At 36.9% G+C, this 17,568-nt stretch overlaps 1 protein-coding gene across 5 annotated transcripts in view; it reads left to right on the forward strand.

The window, feature by feature from the left end:
- Positions 1-3,240: 3,240 nt before the first annotated feature.
- Positions 3,241-17,568, forward strand: part of LOC107135942 (solute carrier family 22 member 9-like) — a 54,098-nt gene continuing 39,770 nt past the window's right edge. For 4 of the 5 annotated variants that reach the window (XR_007342469.1, XR_007342471.1, XR_007342472.1 and 1 more), the window contains exons 1-4: positions 3,241-3,894; positions 4,554-4,657; positions 6,063-6,217; positions 6,317-6,485. Coding sequence is in view for 1 of the 5 variants with exons in the window: in XM_015478129.1 (XP_015333615.1) it covers positions 3,493-3,894; positions 4,554-4,657; positions 6,063-6,217; positions 6,317-6,485 (830 nt within the window). In the remaining 4 variants the exon portion in view is untranslated. The remainder of the gene's footprint in view (positions 3,895-4,553; positions 4,658-6,062; positions 6,218-6,316; positions 6,486-17,568) is intronic. The other variant, XM_015478129.1, reaches the window with a different exon arrangement.

Consider the following 17,568-nt stretch of genomic DNA (forward strand, 5'->3'; position numbering starts at 1 on the left):
GACCAGCCTATACTAGTAAGACATTTCAAGCAGTTTGCAATGGTTGGCACATACAGCACTTAACTGGGATCCCCTACATCCTTTAGACTCAAGGCATCATAGAAAGAACACACAAGGAATTTAAAGACCATGCTGCAAAATAGAGAGGGGAAACTATACCAAGTCCCCTCATGATGCCTTGAACAAAACCTTATTTGCCTTAAAATTTCTTTCAATTTCAAAATTTTCTACAGAAATAGTAGCTCATAAGCATTGGGCCCCACTCATGGGACCCTCCCATCCACCAATGGTCTCATGAAAGGATCCCATAACAAATGCATGGGATGGTCCAGGGCCCTTCCTAACCATGGGTGGAGGATTTACATATGTTAACAGGAGCCTCACTCCATCTGGGTGCCTGCCAGGAAGTCAAGCCCTGGACACCCAGAACCACCAACCAAGATGAAGGAACTAACTCTGGAGGAGAAACTTCACAAGCAAAGAATTCAACAATGCAAATGGACTCACATAAAGTAACCTGGAGTAACCTTAAAGGTCTTGTTGACTAAGCCACCAGATTAGCCCCTTTGCCTGGTGGCAACCCCATCCTTGGGCCTATGATGATGGTCATAGTGTGTGCAATGCTCACTGCTAACATTGAAGCCTCCCATCAGTTAAATTGGGCTTTGGTCACTAAGCCACCACTTTTAGCAGTGGCCAATTGGGAAGGAGCACTACCCAAGCTCTTTTACAATAATTCCAACATTATTGATCCTGAGTTATTCATCCAGGGGGTAAATGTACCCTGGAATCCCAGCATTTCCATACCTACTCTTCCCATTTGTTTCTCCATAGTTGATAATAAGACCTACCATCAGGACAGTCCTCTCGGTTTGCTCTTGCCCATGAAACTATTGTAGATAACTATAACACATCATATGTTGCCTGTCTCTCTCTGACTTTAGAGTTCTAGTTAATGCTACCTATAGCCATAGACTCCCCCATGGAAAATGCAAGAAACTCTTGCTGCCAACATGCCCAACAATGCCTCTTGGAAAGCCCCCCTCAGATAATGATAGCATCCCATGGAATCAATGTGTCACTGCCATACCTTATCTCCTTGATAAGAGGAATTTTTCCAGGGAAGAACATCTATTGAGCCTGGGCAGGCGCAACTCCTGGGAATGTAACTTATGTGCCCCCCACCCCCATCATATGGCTACTACAGTATCTACTACATGGAACAAGCTTTCACTAACAGTTTTGAAGGAAATAAATATGGCATGATGGATATAATGCCAATATTGCTAGCTGCTAGACGCATCAAATGGGCAGCAGTTGGCTGGATGAATGAGGCTATATTGAATTCAGACCCTGACCATGGATTTGCCTTTATGCCAAGTTATACCATACCTACTATGCAAAAGCTTGTGTTATACCACCCTTTGCCATGCTAATAATCAATGATACTGATGACATAAATATCACTCATACAGAGATCCCTTGTGCAGTCAATATATCCTGCTGGCTCACAAATTGTCTAACCCCTGATATGAAAGCTAAACATATATTTATCCTCAGCATGCTGCCAGCCACATTTGGCTACAATGAATATGTCCAGAGAATGAAGGAGTCTATGGGACATGGAGATGAAAAATCTTCTGAATAAGACCCAACACTGGATAAGGTGTGCAATTAGCTTCGTCATCACTGAAATTATTGCCCTGGTAGCCGCCATCACCACCACAGCCACTGCTACTTCTTTGATCACTCAGAGTATCCAGACTACTCAGACTGTAAACAATTTGTCTACTGCCATGGCATAAATCTTTACTGTTCAAAATGACTTAAATAAACTCTCCTGAGATACTATTTTAGACATTCAGCAAGAACTAGACTTCCACCAGAAAAAAAAACAAACAAACAGATATTCTGTATATGTTGCAAAGGCTCACTTGTGACCCTGAATTCCATAGTATTTGTGTCACCCCCAATATGCTGTATCTGAAAATGTAACCTTACATTTCTCCAATTTTTCTCAGTATATTAAGGGCACATGGGATGCAAACTATGTTATGACTATGTATGAACTTAATAAGGCAATTGTCAAAATCAGTGAGACTAAGGTGTTTATCGTCACAACCTCTTCCTTCTTCTAGGGATTGACTAAACATTGGAAAAACCTGATAGCCAAATTAACTAATCCTTATAATGCTATTACTGGCCCTACTCTTTATAATAGTGATTTCTTTTCTTGTGTTGTAGATGCTTACATAACCATGTAAAGGCCAGAGGGGGGAGATTTGGGAACAAGTCATAGAGTATTGCATATGTGGCATAAGTTAAGGGTGTGTGAGTGGTAGGCCACTCTCCTTGTGCTAGGCATGTGAGTGGCAGGCTGCTAACCCCATAGGCACAGCCCTGGGCATGAGGCCATCTGTTGCAGTCCTTGCATTTACTCCATGGCCCACTCCTTGATCAGTTGCTGCAAGGATGGTTAGTAGAAATTGCATTGGTCACTGCCTGTATTCTGCTTGGCTTCTACCTGGGTGTATATACATAGCATTGTGCAATAAAAGCAAACCTGCTTCCTGCTTGGTCTCCAGAGGTCTTTGTTAGCAATTCTGCAGCCACACTCTTCTCTACCCTGTACTGTGGACCTCCTTGCTGGATGAGAGAGAGTCCATGCAACAGAGATCATCATGGAAGAGGCTGACAGTTGAATGCTTTCCATAAAATTCTACAGGAATGTCAGCTCTCAAAACTTCTGTTTAAAAATGAATGCCCCCAGTGATCCACTTCTTTCAGCCAAGCCCTATCTGCCTAAGTTACCACCCAGTAGCCACTCACTATTAATCCATCAAATGATTGAACCCAGTGGTGAGGTTAGGGCACTCATAAACTCATTACAGCCCCTCTGAATGTTCCTTCATTGCCTAACATATAAACTTTTCTGGGGTATCTTGCATCCAAACCATAACACTTCACTGCATTAATTTAGTTTGGGTGATTTTTTTTTACAACCTCTGTCAATCAAGATTTAGTACTAATCAAACCAAAAATCTCTCTCCATCTCTCCTAGAAAAATCAAACACTTCAATGAGTATTGCAAACTACATATTCTCTAAAAAAAATCACAAAGCATGTAGCAGAGTTACTCTGGTTTGTTTTCAGAGTATTTGCAGATCAATGTCCAATATTAACTGCAGTTCATTGCCCACAACAAGAATTTTCACAAAGTAGATCATTAACATATTTAATTGTAGGAAGCACCTCAGCAAAATCTCTCTCAGTGATTGAAAGAAAATAGCCACCAAGTAACCTGAGGATGACTAGGGGATATTAGCTTTGTGGAATTGCCATAGAGGTGAAGAGGGGGCCATTAAGAAGAAAGTGAGGTCAGGGTCAACAGCCTTTGCTGTGTCACAGTGAGAGAGGATAGAACACTTTGTTCTTTGAACTCATCTAGATACAACGATTTTGTCTTCAGTCGGTGAGGGTCATTCAACCACTATGGCCTTTCAGGACCTCCTGGATCAAGTTGGTGGTCTGGGGAGGTTCCAGATAATTCAGATGGCTTTTCTTCTTATCTACAATGCCATGGCACAGACTCATACTTTATTGGAGAATTTCACTGCAGTCATCCTTGGTCATCGCTGCTGGGTCCACATACTCGATAATGCCACTGTCTCTGACAATGACACTGGGACCCTCAGCCAAGAAGCCCTCCTGAGGATCTCCATCCCACTAGACTCAAACCTGAGACCAGACAAATGTCATCGCTTCATCCACCCACAATGGCAGCTCCTTCATATGAATGGAACCTTCTCAAACATGAGTGAGGTGGACACGGAGCCCTGCATGGATGGCTGGGTATATGACCGGAGCTTGTTCCTCTCCACCACCGTGACTGAGGTAAAAGGCTTAATTTTCCACTCATAAGTATTTGACTTGGATGTGTGGAAACAATGAAAATAATGAACATGCTTTGAGCCTTTAATTGCTGTGTGAGTGCTGGTTCTTCTTTTCTTTTTTTCAGAAACTACTGGTTTTTTTTAAAAAGCAATTCAGGGAACATACTTAATGTAATGATAAAAAACAAATAGGAGCCTACTGTCATGGTACTTTGATTCTTGTGACTATCACAGTTTAAGTAAGTAAATATGTGTCTTGTTAAAAATGTGATGCTAAATCAGTAACACCCTGCCTTGATTGCCAATTAGATATGTATGGTTGGTTGATCAAAACCTGGGTACACAGAATGAATTTCTAGAGTAATCATGTGGGAAAGTGTGCAGTGGTATTCAAGATTCAGTAAATTCCTCAAGATCTTTGAATGATGGTGGTCTGTGGCCAGATTTGAGAACTTCTTGGTATGGGTTAAAGTGATCATTAATGGAACCCATAGGTATAAGGCAGTCTTCCTAGATAAAATTATTTTACACAGAGAACAGGATGATATAATTGCAGTGTTTTTGAAAACAGAAGCTACAAAAAGAACACAGGGGCCTGACATAAAGAAAACTATAGGTCATGTGAAGGTGTTTTGTTATGCTGGTTTCTTTGTCTTCCAGTGGGATCTGGTATGTGAATCTCAGTCACTGAATTCAGTATCTAAATTCTTCTTCATGGCTGGAATGTTGATTGGAAACATTGTATATGGCACTTTGTCAGACAGGTGAGTGTCTCTGGTTCACAGATCTCTCTACCCCTGGGTACTATCATCAGCTTATGAATCATTTATGCATATGAAACAATTATTACAAATTACACTGTCCTGGTTGTACCTTTGTTCCCAGGGATCTACAAACACAAATGCAAAATGTCATTCAGTGTGATGAATGCTGTTTATAAAAGACTTGAGTCCTGTGTGTAGAAAATTAGCATGAGATTTGGAGGTGTTTTACCAGAGGCTTTGGAGAGAAGATACCACAATATGGAGTCTGAAAGATTGCAAACAGTTAACAATGGGGACACAGAGGTGGATATGTCACCATATCAGATTCACATCAGATTCAGCCTGCTTGAATATGTAGACAGGAAAAAGACATTGTCAGTGTCATGCCAGGGCATCATGAAAATAAAATCTCAGTAGGTAAACTCAAAGGACTTCACTATGCTACATTATCCTAAAAATGTTTAAGAGTAAAAAGAGTGAAGTCCCAATGAAGCAAGGAAAAGTGCTTTTTCACATACAATGAATCTTCAATGGAATATTGGGAGATTTTTCTTTAGAATACATGGAAGCATCCCAACCTTTTCTTCTCAATAAGGGACACTATAGTATGTTACTTATACATCTGTAAATTCATATTTTACAAAATGAGACAGTTGGGTTTATGCACTTAATTTACATGTAATTTAAATGTGTTGTGCCTTTCTCTCCATGGTGTACTTACCACTCTATTTTTGGGATACATACATATTCCTATTTGTACTTTTAGTTCACATTTCTAATTGCTACATAGTGCTCCACAGTGGAGATCTATAACAGTGTTCCTGAGCCACCTTTGGGGAATGGGCAAGCAGATTACCACCCAATGCTTGCCTTCCCAAACCTAAGAAAAGGTCAACTTTATATTTTCTTTTGCTGTGATAAATACATGTTATATTTTTACAAATATGTTTTGTTTCCAAGGTCAACAAATCCACTCAGCAGATAGGGACTCTTACCCAACCCATCAGCAATGTTGATGTACTGCTTCATAGCTGTTCCTATTACATCATGTTAGCCATAACTTGTGCAGTTCTAGAGTCTCAAGGGCTGACTTTAATATTTTATACACAACGTTGACTCTCCACTATCATAAGTGTATGGCTCAGTGCAAGAAATATTTATGAGGTATTAATATTTCTAACACTGCAGCATGTCTTGTATAGCTTGAATTGGTGTTGAACTACTGGTAACAATTCAAGAAGTAGTTGTGAGGTCAAGCTATCTATTTTGAAAGAAGGAGAGTTGATTTGAGAATATCAGCTGTTGGTCCTTTATGGATATTTCATAGGTGTGAAGTGCTTTCTTTGTGCTAATTTTTACCACAGTTGTTATTGTTCCCACAATCTCATCTTACCCTTTTCCATAGATTTGGGAGGAGGTTACTTCTGACATGGTGTCTTCTCCAGCTGGCCGTTGCTGACACCTGTGCTACCTTTGCTCCCACCTTCCTGGTGTACTGTTCACTACGCTTCCTGGCTGGCATGTCCACCTCGACCATCCTGACAAATGCTATTCTTCTCAGTAAGTCAGCACTGACTCTTGGACATTTACTGAGATTTGACTTTGACCTTGATATTCTAGCTTTGCTTGAAGTAATTATTCAGTGATGTTTTCTTTCAGTTGTAGAATGGACAAGTCCCAAATACCAAGCTATGGGAACAACAATGGCAGTGTGTGCTACTAGTTTCGGGAATATCCTACTGGGAAGCCTGGCTTTTGCTATTCGAAACTGGCATACTCTTCAGCTGGTTCTGTCTATACCGATGTTCTTCTTTTTTATTTCCTCAAGGTATGAGCTCCCTTTTGTCTTTCTCTTCTAAAACCATGGTATGGTAATGTACATGGCATCAGGACATAAAAATTTATTTCTTCTTGGTTCTACATGAGGATGTGCTCTCAGAACAAGTGTCTTGGTACAATTTGAGAAGCAGAGCAAGTAGGATGATCAGATGAAATTGAGGACATTGAAAATCTTTCAATTCATGATAACTAGTACATATTTTTTGTGAAATATTATCCCAAGCTTTGCAAGTGATATACTGAAAATTATTCACTGTTCATGTGAATTTCTCTTTAACTGTTATATACTGTTTTTACTAATAGGTAAAATATAAGATATACTATTATATTTACATCATAGATAAGGAACAAATAATGTTTTAGGCATGGGATTCAGTTTTTAAAATATGATACACTATTTGGAATTTAAGTCAACTATGCTTACTCTAGTTATATTTACTAAAACAAGAACCACGAAAACAAAATAGCAATGAATCCTTACCTGAAGTTCTGAGTCTTTCAGCTTATCCTTGATGTAAGCCTCATTTTGTAATGTGTGGAAAGAATTATTGCAAACATTTTTCTTTGGACATTGGTAACTCAGAAGGATCCAGAATGTCAGAGTAGGTCCTCAAGAGTTTGCAGTGACAAACTGAAGTAGGTGAAGGAGGGGAAAGAGCAGGGAGCAACTTAGTGAACTAATAACCAGGAGAAAACAAAAATGAGTAGTTTTCAGGACAGAAAGATAAATAATAAAGGCAGTGGAAGAGTCAGGAATGTAATCCCTCAGTGGCAAGAAGGGAAGCATTTCTCAAGAAGCCAAAAGTCTTTCTACCACCTAGCTCAAGAAAAACAGACACTGACCAATATATCCACAATCAGAACAGATAATAAATTCAGGAAAGCTGAGCTGTGTTTACTCAGGAGAATGTTTTAGATGTGTCTGGCTGGAGAGTGAACCACCACTCCCCGAAAAGGTCTTGGAGCCTTCCAGCAGAGGTGTTTGGATCAGGGAAGCCCTGACAGCTTAAAGGAACTTGTTAATTATCCTTCCTGATTCCCCAATTGGGAGTTCCTGAATTTTATCCTTGTTTTTAAGATAGCATTTTCTGTTTTATTTGTCTTCTTTCTCCCTCTTTTTTCTTCATTTTTGTCTTTCACTTGGTACACATGCATTTTGAATATCTGTGAGTGTCCATACTGAGAGCTGATTTGGGCAACAAAGAGAGAATACTCTTTTATGAGAATACAGTGTGGGGTTAAACTCAGAGTGACTAGTCAATCAGTCTGCAGAGTGGAGAAGAACGAAGAGGACTTCCCTTTGAAACTGACAGCATAATCTCTGAGTGAAATGTGTGACTGATGGGAGGGGACTGGAATAGATTATGATGGGATAATAGGAACATAGCTCAATATTGTAAAAGCTGTCTATACGAAGGGAAACATCATTCTAAATGGAGAAAAATTGAAAAGCATTCCCTCTTTCACCACTTATATTTAACATAGTCCTTGAAACTGTAATTGGATACTTAATGATACATTTTTACAGATTTTAGGGTTAAAAGGAACTAATCTAATCTCCAGGGTTTCAGGATCTGGTAAAAAAAGTCTACCCTTCAGGGTAAATTTGGTTCCTCTCATTGATATTATCTTGGGCCTGCATTTCTCCTGCAGTTAACATCTTGGAAATGAAAGGTGGTTAAAATCTTGGAAATAAAAGATAGTTTGCTGAGGAATGTGACATATCCTGTCCACTTTGGCCAGATAGTGCTCCAGGTAAATTGCTTCTTGTAAAAGAAAGTATGTCAAGTTCCCACCATTTTCAACAGTCTGTCCCCTAACAATACCACCATACAAAGCTCTAAAGTTTGGAGCAGAGATAAACTCCAATCACCAGAAATTTCCATTTTAAACTCTATAATCTCCACCCTGGGAACACCACTGACAGTTCTCCCTCTTTCACTGACAGTTCTACCTTAGACTGATGAGAAGAAAAGATGAGAGCTATTTCAACCAGTTTTGGTTCCAGGACAATCTAGCTGGAAGCCTTGTGAGCAACACAGAAAAGGAAGAGTTTATCTATTTCTTGCTCTATCTAGGGGGGAGAGAGTCCAGGAAGTAATGGAAAGAAGGTCAGTCTGTCATAGGCAGAGAACACCTATCCTTGTCAAATTTTGACCCTCTCCACAGAGAATATTTTTTCAGGTTTCATGAAAATGTTTCTGTGTGTGTGTGTTTGTGTGTTTATTTGCTGATAGTTTTATGAATATACACACACATATATTTGCTTCTTTTTCCTTTTTTATGTTCATCATTTAAAAAAATGTCCATTTGTTATTTTCCTCTGTTTTATTTTTTGAGGGTTAATATTTGTATTTGTTTTGTTCAGTCTTTCTTTTTATGTTTTTGTTTCATTGTTACTCTTTCCTTTTTTCTTCATCTAATATCCAGATGATCTTGCTCTATGTTGTTTTTTGTTCTCTTTTCTATGTTTTTCTTTTACACCTACTTTAGCCCTCACATGCTATCTTGTTTCCTTCTCTCTGCTTAATGTACTGATTATTCCAAACTTTCTTCTTGTTCCATTTTATTTCCTTTAAATAAAATGTATTCTTATCACCATTTAGAACTATTTAGTTCACAAAATTTTCACCCCTGCTACTTTTACTGTTGTGTTTATTAGTAGTATGGATTTCACAGATAACACTTACTCTTTATTTTAATACAAAGAGTAAAGGAGATGAAATCCTCAATCTGATAATTAGGTCCTAAGTAGGAATGGCTGGAGGTAGGGACTCAGGTGCCACTCCTGAATTACTGCTCCCTAAGCACAAACACAGAAAATAACACAAAGACTGTGGACAAAGCATCTCAATATAATTTTCCTATACCCTTTTAGAATATACAAAGTTGTTAAATCCAGAAAAAAACTCATGGAGGTGTAAACCATGAACCCTGTTATATACAACCAATTTCCATCTATAGAAGGATGTGAGACCTACAGAAAAGTGTAATTCTGAAGCCACTAATCAATGCACTTGATATAAAGTACACAAATTACACTACTATAGAACTGGTAGGGATACTCTACTGCAAATCTCTACTGGAAGTACATAGAATAGTTCACAACAAATGGATATTACAGAACCCCCTTTCAGGAGAATGCTGTGACTTAAAAAGGCAAATGCATAAGTGTAGAAGGAAAATCTACTTCAATAGATGAAAAAATCCAACATAGGAATATAAGAAATACCAAAAACCAGGATAACATGACACCCTTAAAGTTAGTAATTCACCAGCAAATTATCCCAATGATACTAAAGTGAACAAAATACCATATAAATAATTCAAAAGAATAATTATAAAAATGATCAATGAATTATGCAAGAACACAGAAAAATAACTGAATGAATTGAGGAAGGCAGTACAAGATATGAATGATAAATTTAGCAAAGAGAGAGATATTTAGAAAGAACCAAACCAAAATCTTGGAAATGAAAGGCACCTTAAATCATATAAAACATTCATATGAAAGTTTCCCCAATGGAGTTGATTATGTAGATGACAGAATCTCAGAATTGGGAGAAAAAATGTCCCACCTCAAACACTCAGATAGTATTAAGGAAAATAAAAAGGAACCATGAACAGAATGTACAAGAATTCTGAGACATTATCAGAGCAAATTTAAGACTTATTTGAATTGGGGAGTGTTTTCAGATGCAGGTTAATGACATGGAGAAACTCTTAAGGGAAACATTAATAGAAGAATTTCCAAATCTTGGAAATGAGTTGGACATTCAGATACAGAATGCATTCAGAACCCCAAATAGACATGATCAAAATAGAATCTCTCCACAACATGTTATAATTAAAAGGCCTAAAATATAAAGAAAGAATAAAATTTTCAAATCCTCAAGAAAAAATCATCAGGTCACTTCCAATTTCTTACCATAAAAGCTAATATCCAGAATGACTTTGAACTGAACAATGTTAAATAAAATACTTGTTCACCAAGATTGTGATATCTTAAGAAAGCTATTATTCAGAATTTAAAAAATTAAAATCTTTCAAGATAAGCAAAAAATAATTCATAATTTCCAAGAGAGAACTACAAAAATACTTAAATGGTACATAAACAGAAGTCAGAAACAAACTTAGGAGCTCAAAATGGACAAATCTCATTTAAAGAACAGCTAAGAAAATGAGAAATAAGATCAAATTACATATAGAAAAAAATGGCAGAAATTAATAAACACCTCTGTACAACACCATTGAATGTAAGAGGTCTCAACTTTCTAAGTAAAAGATAAATATTGTCAGGATGGTTAACAAGACAAGACCCATCTATATGTTGTTGGCAAGAGACTCACTTTATAGGAAAAGATAGCAATATGCTTAAAGAGAAAGGATGAAAAAGTATATTCTATTCAAATTGAGTCCCTAAACAAGTCAAAGTAGCAATGCTCATATCCAACAAATCAGACTTCAAACAAAAATTATCAGAAGAGAAAGGAGGTCATTTAAAACAGGTCAAATTATTTCAATAAAAAGATATAATGATAATAAATATTTATGCCCCAAATACCAGTGTGCCTCACTGTAAAAAACAGACACTACTAGATTTTAAGAATCAGATAGACCCTAATATAAAAAAAATACTGGGTGATTTTAACACACCTCTCTTTCCAATTGATAAATCTCTGGAATCAACTCATCAAAGCCTCTTTAGACCTAAAAAATATTGTATAAGTAGAATGGACTTACCAGACATCAATAGAATATTTCATACAACAACACACTTTAACTTTAACTTTCTCCTCAAGTACTCAATGTACTTTCTATAAAATATTCCATATTTTAGGCTACAGAGTCACTCTTAAAAATACAAAAATATCAATATAATTACTTCATCTTATTACATCATAGTGGAATAAAATTAGAAATAAACACCAAGAAAAACTACAGAAAATATGAAAACACACAGATAGTAAACACTACACTGTCAAATGATAAGTGGGTCATAGAAGAAAACAAGGGGGAAATTTAAAGATTCCTAGAATGAAATGAGAATAGATATAAAGAATATCAGATCATCTGGGACAATATGAAGGGAGTTATAAGACAAAGTTTATAGCTCTAATTGCCTCAAAACGAACATCTGAAAGATCCCAAACAATCCAATGATGCATCCCACAGTACTGGAAAAACAAGAACAAACCCATTGCAAAACCCATAGAAGAGAGGAAATACTATCAGAGCCAATCCAATAAAAAAGAAAATAAAAAGTATTGATGAGATTAATAATTGATTCTTTGAAAAGATAAACAAAATGATAAACCCTGAGCCAAGCTAGCCAAAATAAAGAAAATAGACACCAATTAATAAAATCAGACAGAAAAAGAAGATATTACCAAAGACATCACATAAATACAGAGGATCATTAGGTACAATTTTGAAAACTTACACTCCAAGTAATTGAAAAATCTATAAAATGGATACATTTTTAGACACATATAGCCTGCCACAATTGAATCAAGAACATACAAAAAACCCAAACAGATCAATAACAACTAAAATATGAGACAGTAATAAAAATTTTTCCAACAAAGAAAAGTTTAGGACCACATGGGAATTCATATGAAATCTACTAGACTTTTTTTTTTAAAAATTGCCAAGCTCCTCAAATTATTTCATAAAGTAGATATGGGTGAAACACTACCAAGTTTATTCTATGAAGTCAATGTCACCCTGATAACAAAACCAAAGAACAACACATAAATGAATGAAAATTACAGACCAATATTCAAGATAAACATAGAGACAATAATCTTCAAAGCATATTAGCAAATTGAATTCAAGAACACATTCAGAAGATTGTACTCATGAACAAGTTGACTTAATTCCAGGAATGAAATGATGGTTCATATAGGCAAATCAATAAGTCTAATCTACCACAGAGAATTAAGGACAGTCATCTCAATAGATGCAGAGCAATCTTTGACAAAATTCAGCACCCATTCATGATAAAACACTAAAGTATTGACAGAAGAAATTTACCTCAACACCACAAAGCCTACATATAAATAATCCAAATGTAAAATCATACCTAGTGGAGAAAAATAGAAAGCATTTTCTCTAAAATAAAGAAGAAGGCAAGGATGGCCACTCCCATAACTCATATTTGGTATAGCTCTTGAAACTATTCAGGTCGGTTAGGAAAAAGGAGGAAATAATAGAAATGCAAACAGGAAAAGAAGTAGTTGAATTTTCATTGTCTGAAGATTAACATAATGCTGTATTTTGAAGATTCAAAAACTTCACTTGAAAACATCTAGATCTAATAAAAGAATTCAGCGAAGCTTCTGGAAAATAAATCAGTATTTAGAAAATCAATAACTTTCCTAAACACTAATAATGACTTTGTTAAAAGAGATCAGGAAAACAAATCCATTTTCTATACGCTCAAAAACAAAGCAAAATGAAAAAACAATTCTTAGAATTAGGCTGGGTGCAGTAGTGCATGTTTATAATCTTAGTTGATTTGGGAGTCTGAAATAGAATAGTCAAAGGTTATAGGTCAACCTAGGCAACTTAGTGAGACCCTGTCTCAAAAGAAAATAAAAAATGATAGGGATAATGTTCAGTGGTAGATCATGCCTAAGTAAAATCTCTATTATTCCCCCCACCAAAACAAACAACTAAACAACAACAACAAAACCCAACATCTGAATAATTAATAGAATTAGATTTCTATTCTTCACCCTGCACAAAATTCAACTCAAAATGGATCAAAGACCCTAGAATTAGAACAAAAATTGTGCAGATGACAGATGAAAACCTATGGTTAACCCTCAATATATTGATATAGGCATAGATTTTCTTAATAAGATTCATGAAGCTCATCAAATGAAACCAAAAAACAATAAGTGGGATGGCATCCAATTAAAAAGCACCTGAACAGCAAAATAAACAATTTAACATGAATAAAGAGTCCACAGAATGGGAGAAAATCTTTGCTGCATCTTCTAATAGGGGACAAATACCCACAATGTACAAAAAACCTAGAAAACAACAAAACAAACAAACAAACAAACAAACAAAAAACAGTGACTAAATGAGTCAGTGATATAAGAAAATATTTCTCAAGATATAAATACAAATGGCCAACATATATGTTTAAATTTTTTGTACATCTTTAGACATCAGGGAAATGAACATCAAAAATACATAAGGATTTCATCTTAGTTCAATTCAAAATGCAAACATCAAGAATGAAAATAATGATAAGCACTGGAAATTATTTCTGTGAATGGGTGCATTTATACATTGTTGTTGGGTCTGCAAGGTCATACAATGACTATGGAAATTAGTATGGAGATTCTTCAAAAACTAGAAATTAAACCACAATATGATTCAGCTCTCACAAGTCATTGGATTTACCCCAAATTACTAAAATCAGCATTCTACATGATACATGCATATCAATATTCATTGCCATGAAATTCACAATAGCCAAGTTATTAAACCAGTCAACTGATGAGTGTATAAAGAAAATGTGGTTTATATACACAATGAAGCTTCACTCAACTCATAAAGAGTAAAATTATGTCATTTTTTTTGGTAAGTGGATGAAACTGGGAAACATCATGCTATGTTAAATATGCCAACCTCAGAAAGTCAAGTGTCATGTTTTCTCTTAGATGTGGAAGATAAAGACCATGAAAGGGAAAAAATGCTGGGGAAATATGAAAATAGAAGACAGACCAGTACATTAAAGAAAAGGGACCTATGGCTTAGAGGAAGGAAGGTATTAGCCAGTAAAATTGAATGAGAGTCATTTCAATTATACTGTTATGTTTTATGGATGTATGAGCATGTTTTTATTCTTTTTAGTTATATGTGACAGTAGAATGTATTTTGACATATCATTCATATATGGAGTACAACTATCATTTTTGTGGTTGTACATGATGTGGAGTTACAAATGTAGTGAATTCATATATGCACATATAAAAAGTATGTCTGATTCATTCTACTGTTTTTCCCATTCCCATCTATCCCCATTCCTCCCTCCCCACCACCAATTATGTGTCACCATTCACATACCAGACAGAACATTTGTCCTTTGGTTCTTTCAGAACTGGCATATTTCATTAGCATCATTGTCCCTAGTTCCATCCATTTACCAGAAACTGCCATAATTTTATTCTTCTTTATGTAAGGGTAATATTCCATTTTGTATATGTACCACATTTTCTTTGTGCATTAATCTATTAAAGGGCATCCAGGGTGGTTCCATAGCTGAGCTATTGTGAATTCAGGTGCTTTGAAAATTGATGTGGCCATGTCTCTATAGGATGCTTATTTTTCCTTTGAGTATATTCCAAGGAGTGGGATAACTTGGTCAAATGGTGGCTCTATTCCAAGATTTTGGAGAAATTTTCTATACTGCTGTGCAGAGTGGTGGCACCAATTTGCAGCCCTACCAGCAATGTAGGAGTGAACCTTTATTCTTACATCCTTGCCAATATTTATTGTCACTTGTATAAATGATAATTGTCATTCTGACTAGAGTAAGATAAAATCTCAGTGTAGTTTTGTTTTGCATCTTTTTAATTGCTAGAGATGTTGTGCACTTTTTAATATATTTTTGAGCATTCATATTTTTTCTTCTGTCAAGTGTTTATTCACTTCTGTAGCACATTTATTGATTGGGTTGTAACTTTATTTTTTCTCTGGTGTTAAGTTTTTGAGTTCTTTATATATCCTGGAGATTAATGCAATATCTGAGGTGCAGATATTCAAAGATTTTTCTCCCACTTTATAGTGTCTCCCTTCATGTTATTGATTGTTTCCTTTTCTGTGAAGAAATGTTTAGTTTGACAGAGAAAAATTGAAGGCATTCCCTCTAAAATCTGGAACAAGACAGGGATGCCCACTTTCACCACTTCTATTCAACATAGTTCTTGAAACACTGGTCAGAGCAATTAGACAGATGAAAGAAATTAAAAGAATAAGTGTATGAAAAGAAGAACTTAAACTAGCACTATTTGCTGATGATATGATTCTATATCTAGAAGACCCAAAACACTTCACCAGAAAACTGCTAGAACTAGTAAATGAATTCAGCAAAGTAGCAGGATATAAAATCAACACCCATAAATAAAAGGAATTTCTGTATATCAGTGACAAATCCTCTGAGAAGAAAGTGAAGAAAACTACCCCATTTACAATATCCTCAAAAAGAAAGATACTTGGGAACCAACTTAACAAAAGAGGTGAAGGATCTATACAATGAAAACTATAGAACCCTAAAGAGAGAAATCAAAGAAGACCTCAGAAGACGGAAAGATCTACCTTGCTCATGGATAGGCAGAATTAATATTATCAAATGACCATACTACCAAAAGCACTATACAGGTTTAATGCAATTCTGATTAAAATCCCAATGGCATTCCTCATAGAAATAAAAAAGGCAATCATGAAATTCATCTGGAAAAATAAGAGGCCCAGAATAGCTAAAGCAATTCTAAGCAGGAAGAGTGAAGCAGGTGGTATCGCTATACCTGACCTTAAACTATACTATACTATAGAGCAATAGTAACAAAACAGCATGGTATTGGCACCAAAACAGGCTGGTAGACCAATGGTACAGAGGGCACAGAGAATAACACACAAAATCACAATTATCTTATATTAGACAAAAGTGCCAAAAACATGCACTGGGGAAAATATAGCACCTTCAACAAATGGTGCTGGGAAAACTGGAAATCCATATGCAACAAAATGAAATTGAACCCCTATCTCTCACTATGCACAAAACTTAACTCAAAATGGATCAAGGACCTAGGAATTAAACAAGAGACTCTGCATCTAATAGAAGAAAAATAGGCCCTAATCTTCATCATGTGGGATTAGGCCCCAACTTCCTTAATAAGACTCCTATAGCACAAGAATTAAAACCAAGAATCAACAGATAGGTTGTATTCATACTAAAAAGTTTTTTTCTCAGCAAAAGAAATAATCTGTGAGGTGAACAGAGAGCCTACAGCCTGGGAGCAAATTTTTATCCCTCACACATCAGATAGAGCACTAATCTCTAGGGTATATAAAGAACTCAAGAAGACAAGCACCAAAAAACAAACAAACAAACAAACAAAAAACAACAAATAACCCAATCAATAAATGGGCCAAGGACCTGAACAGACACTTCTCAGAAGAGGATATAAAATCAATCAACAAATATATGAAAAAATGCTCATAATCTCTAGCAATCAGAGAAACGCAAATCAAAACTCCTCTAAAATATTATCTCTCTTCAGGCAGAATGGCAGCGATTATGAAGACAAATAATAATAAGTGTTAAAAAGATGGCCGCTGCGTACGGGGGTTGCTGAAGTGCTGAGCGTGGTGCTCAAAGCAGCGGCTTTAATAGAGATTTTGCACAGTCTGTTAGAGCTCCTTTCACTGTTAATCTGTAGCGGACCACTTTGCCAAGGAGCAGGAAGAACAAAGAAATCGAAAAAGAGACGCTTGGCTGCTCAGAGCCGCGGGCCCTTTGCTCCCATCTGCTTCCTCTTTCGCTTCGCTGCGGGCGGAGAAGCTGAATGTGTAATCAGCAGTGGATTGTAAGTACCCGAGGCAAAGAAAGCTCAGTGCGCCCTGCCTTTTTTTTCTTTTTTTTTTGAATATTTTTTATACAGGGAGAGTTTGTGGATTGGGATTGTTGGCGGGGCTGTGGTTTCTGTGCCGAAAATCCACTCCACGGGAGCCGCCATTTGCTTTCTGCTTGCTGTCTTGATGGCTCTGTATACACTGTCCGGCAGCCGCACCTAGAGGTTGGAGCTGGGCTGCGTGCCGAGCCCTGTCCTCCGAAGGCTGGACTGCAGCCTCGAGCGTCTCGGTGGCCTGTTCGCTGCTGCACCTTCGGGCAAGGCCTGCTCTGGGGTCGTTCTGCACCCCCCTGCCAGGGGACCCGTGCTCCGGAGGAGGGGGACGGAGAGCCGCGGCGGCAGCTGCTTGGGCCCCTGGGGCCGGGCACCGGGCTGAAGAGCTGCGGAGGCCAGGGCGGCTCTGCTACGGTCGCAGACAAG

The sequence above is a fragment of the Marmota marmota genome, unplaced genomic scaffold, assembly GCF_001458135.2.
Source record: "Marmota marmota marmota unplaced genomic scaffold, marMar, whole genome shotgun sequence".
In the NCBI taxonomy this organism is placed as follows: domain Eukaryota; kingdom Metazoa; phylum Chordata; class Mammalia; order Rodentia; family Sciuridae; genus Marmota; species Marmota marmota.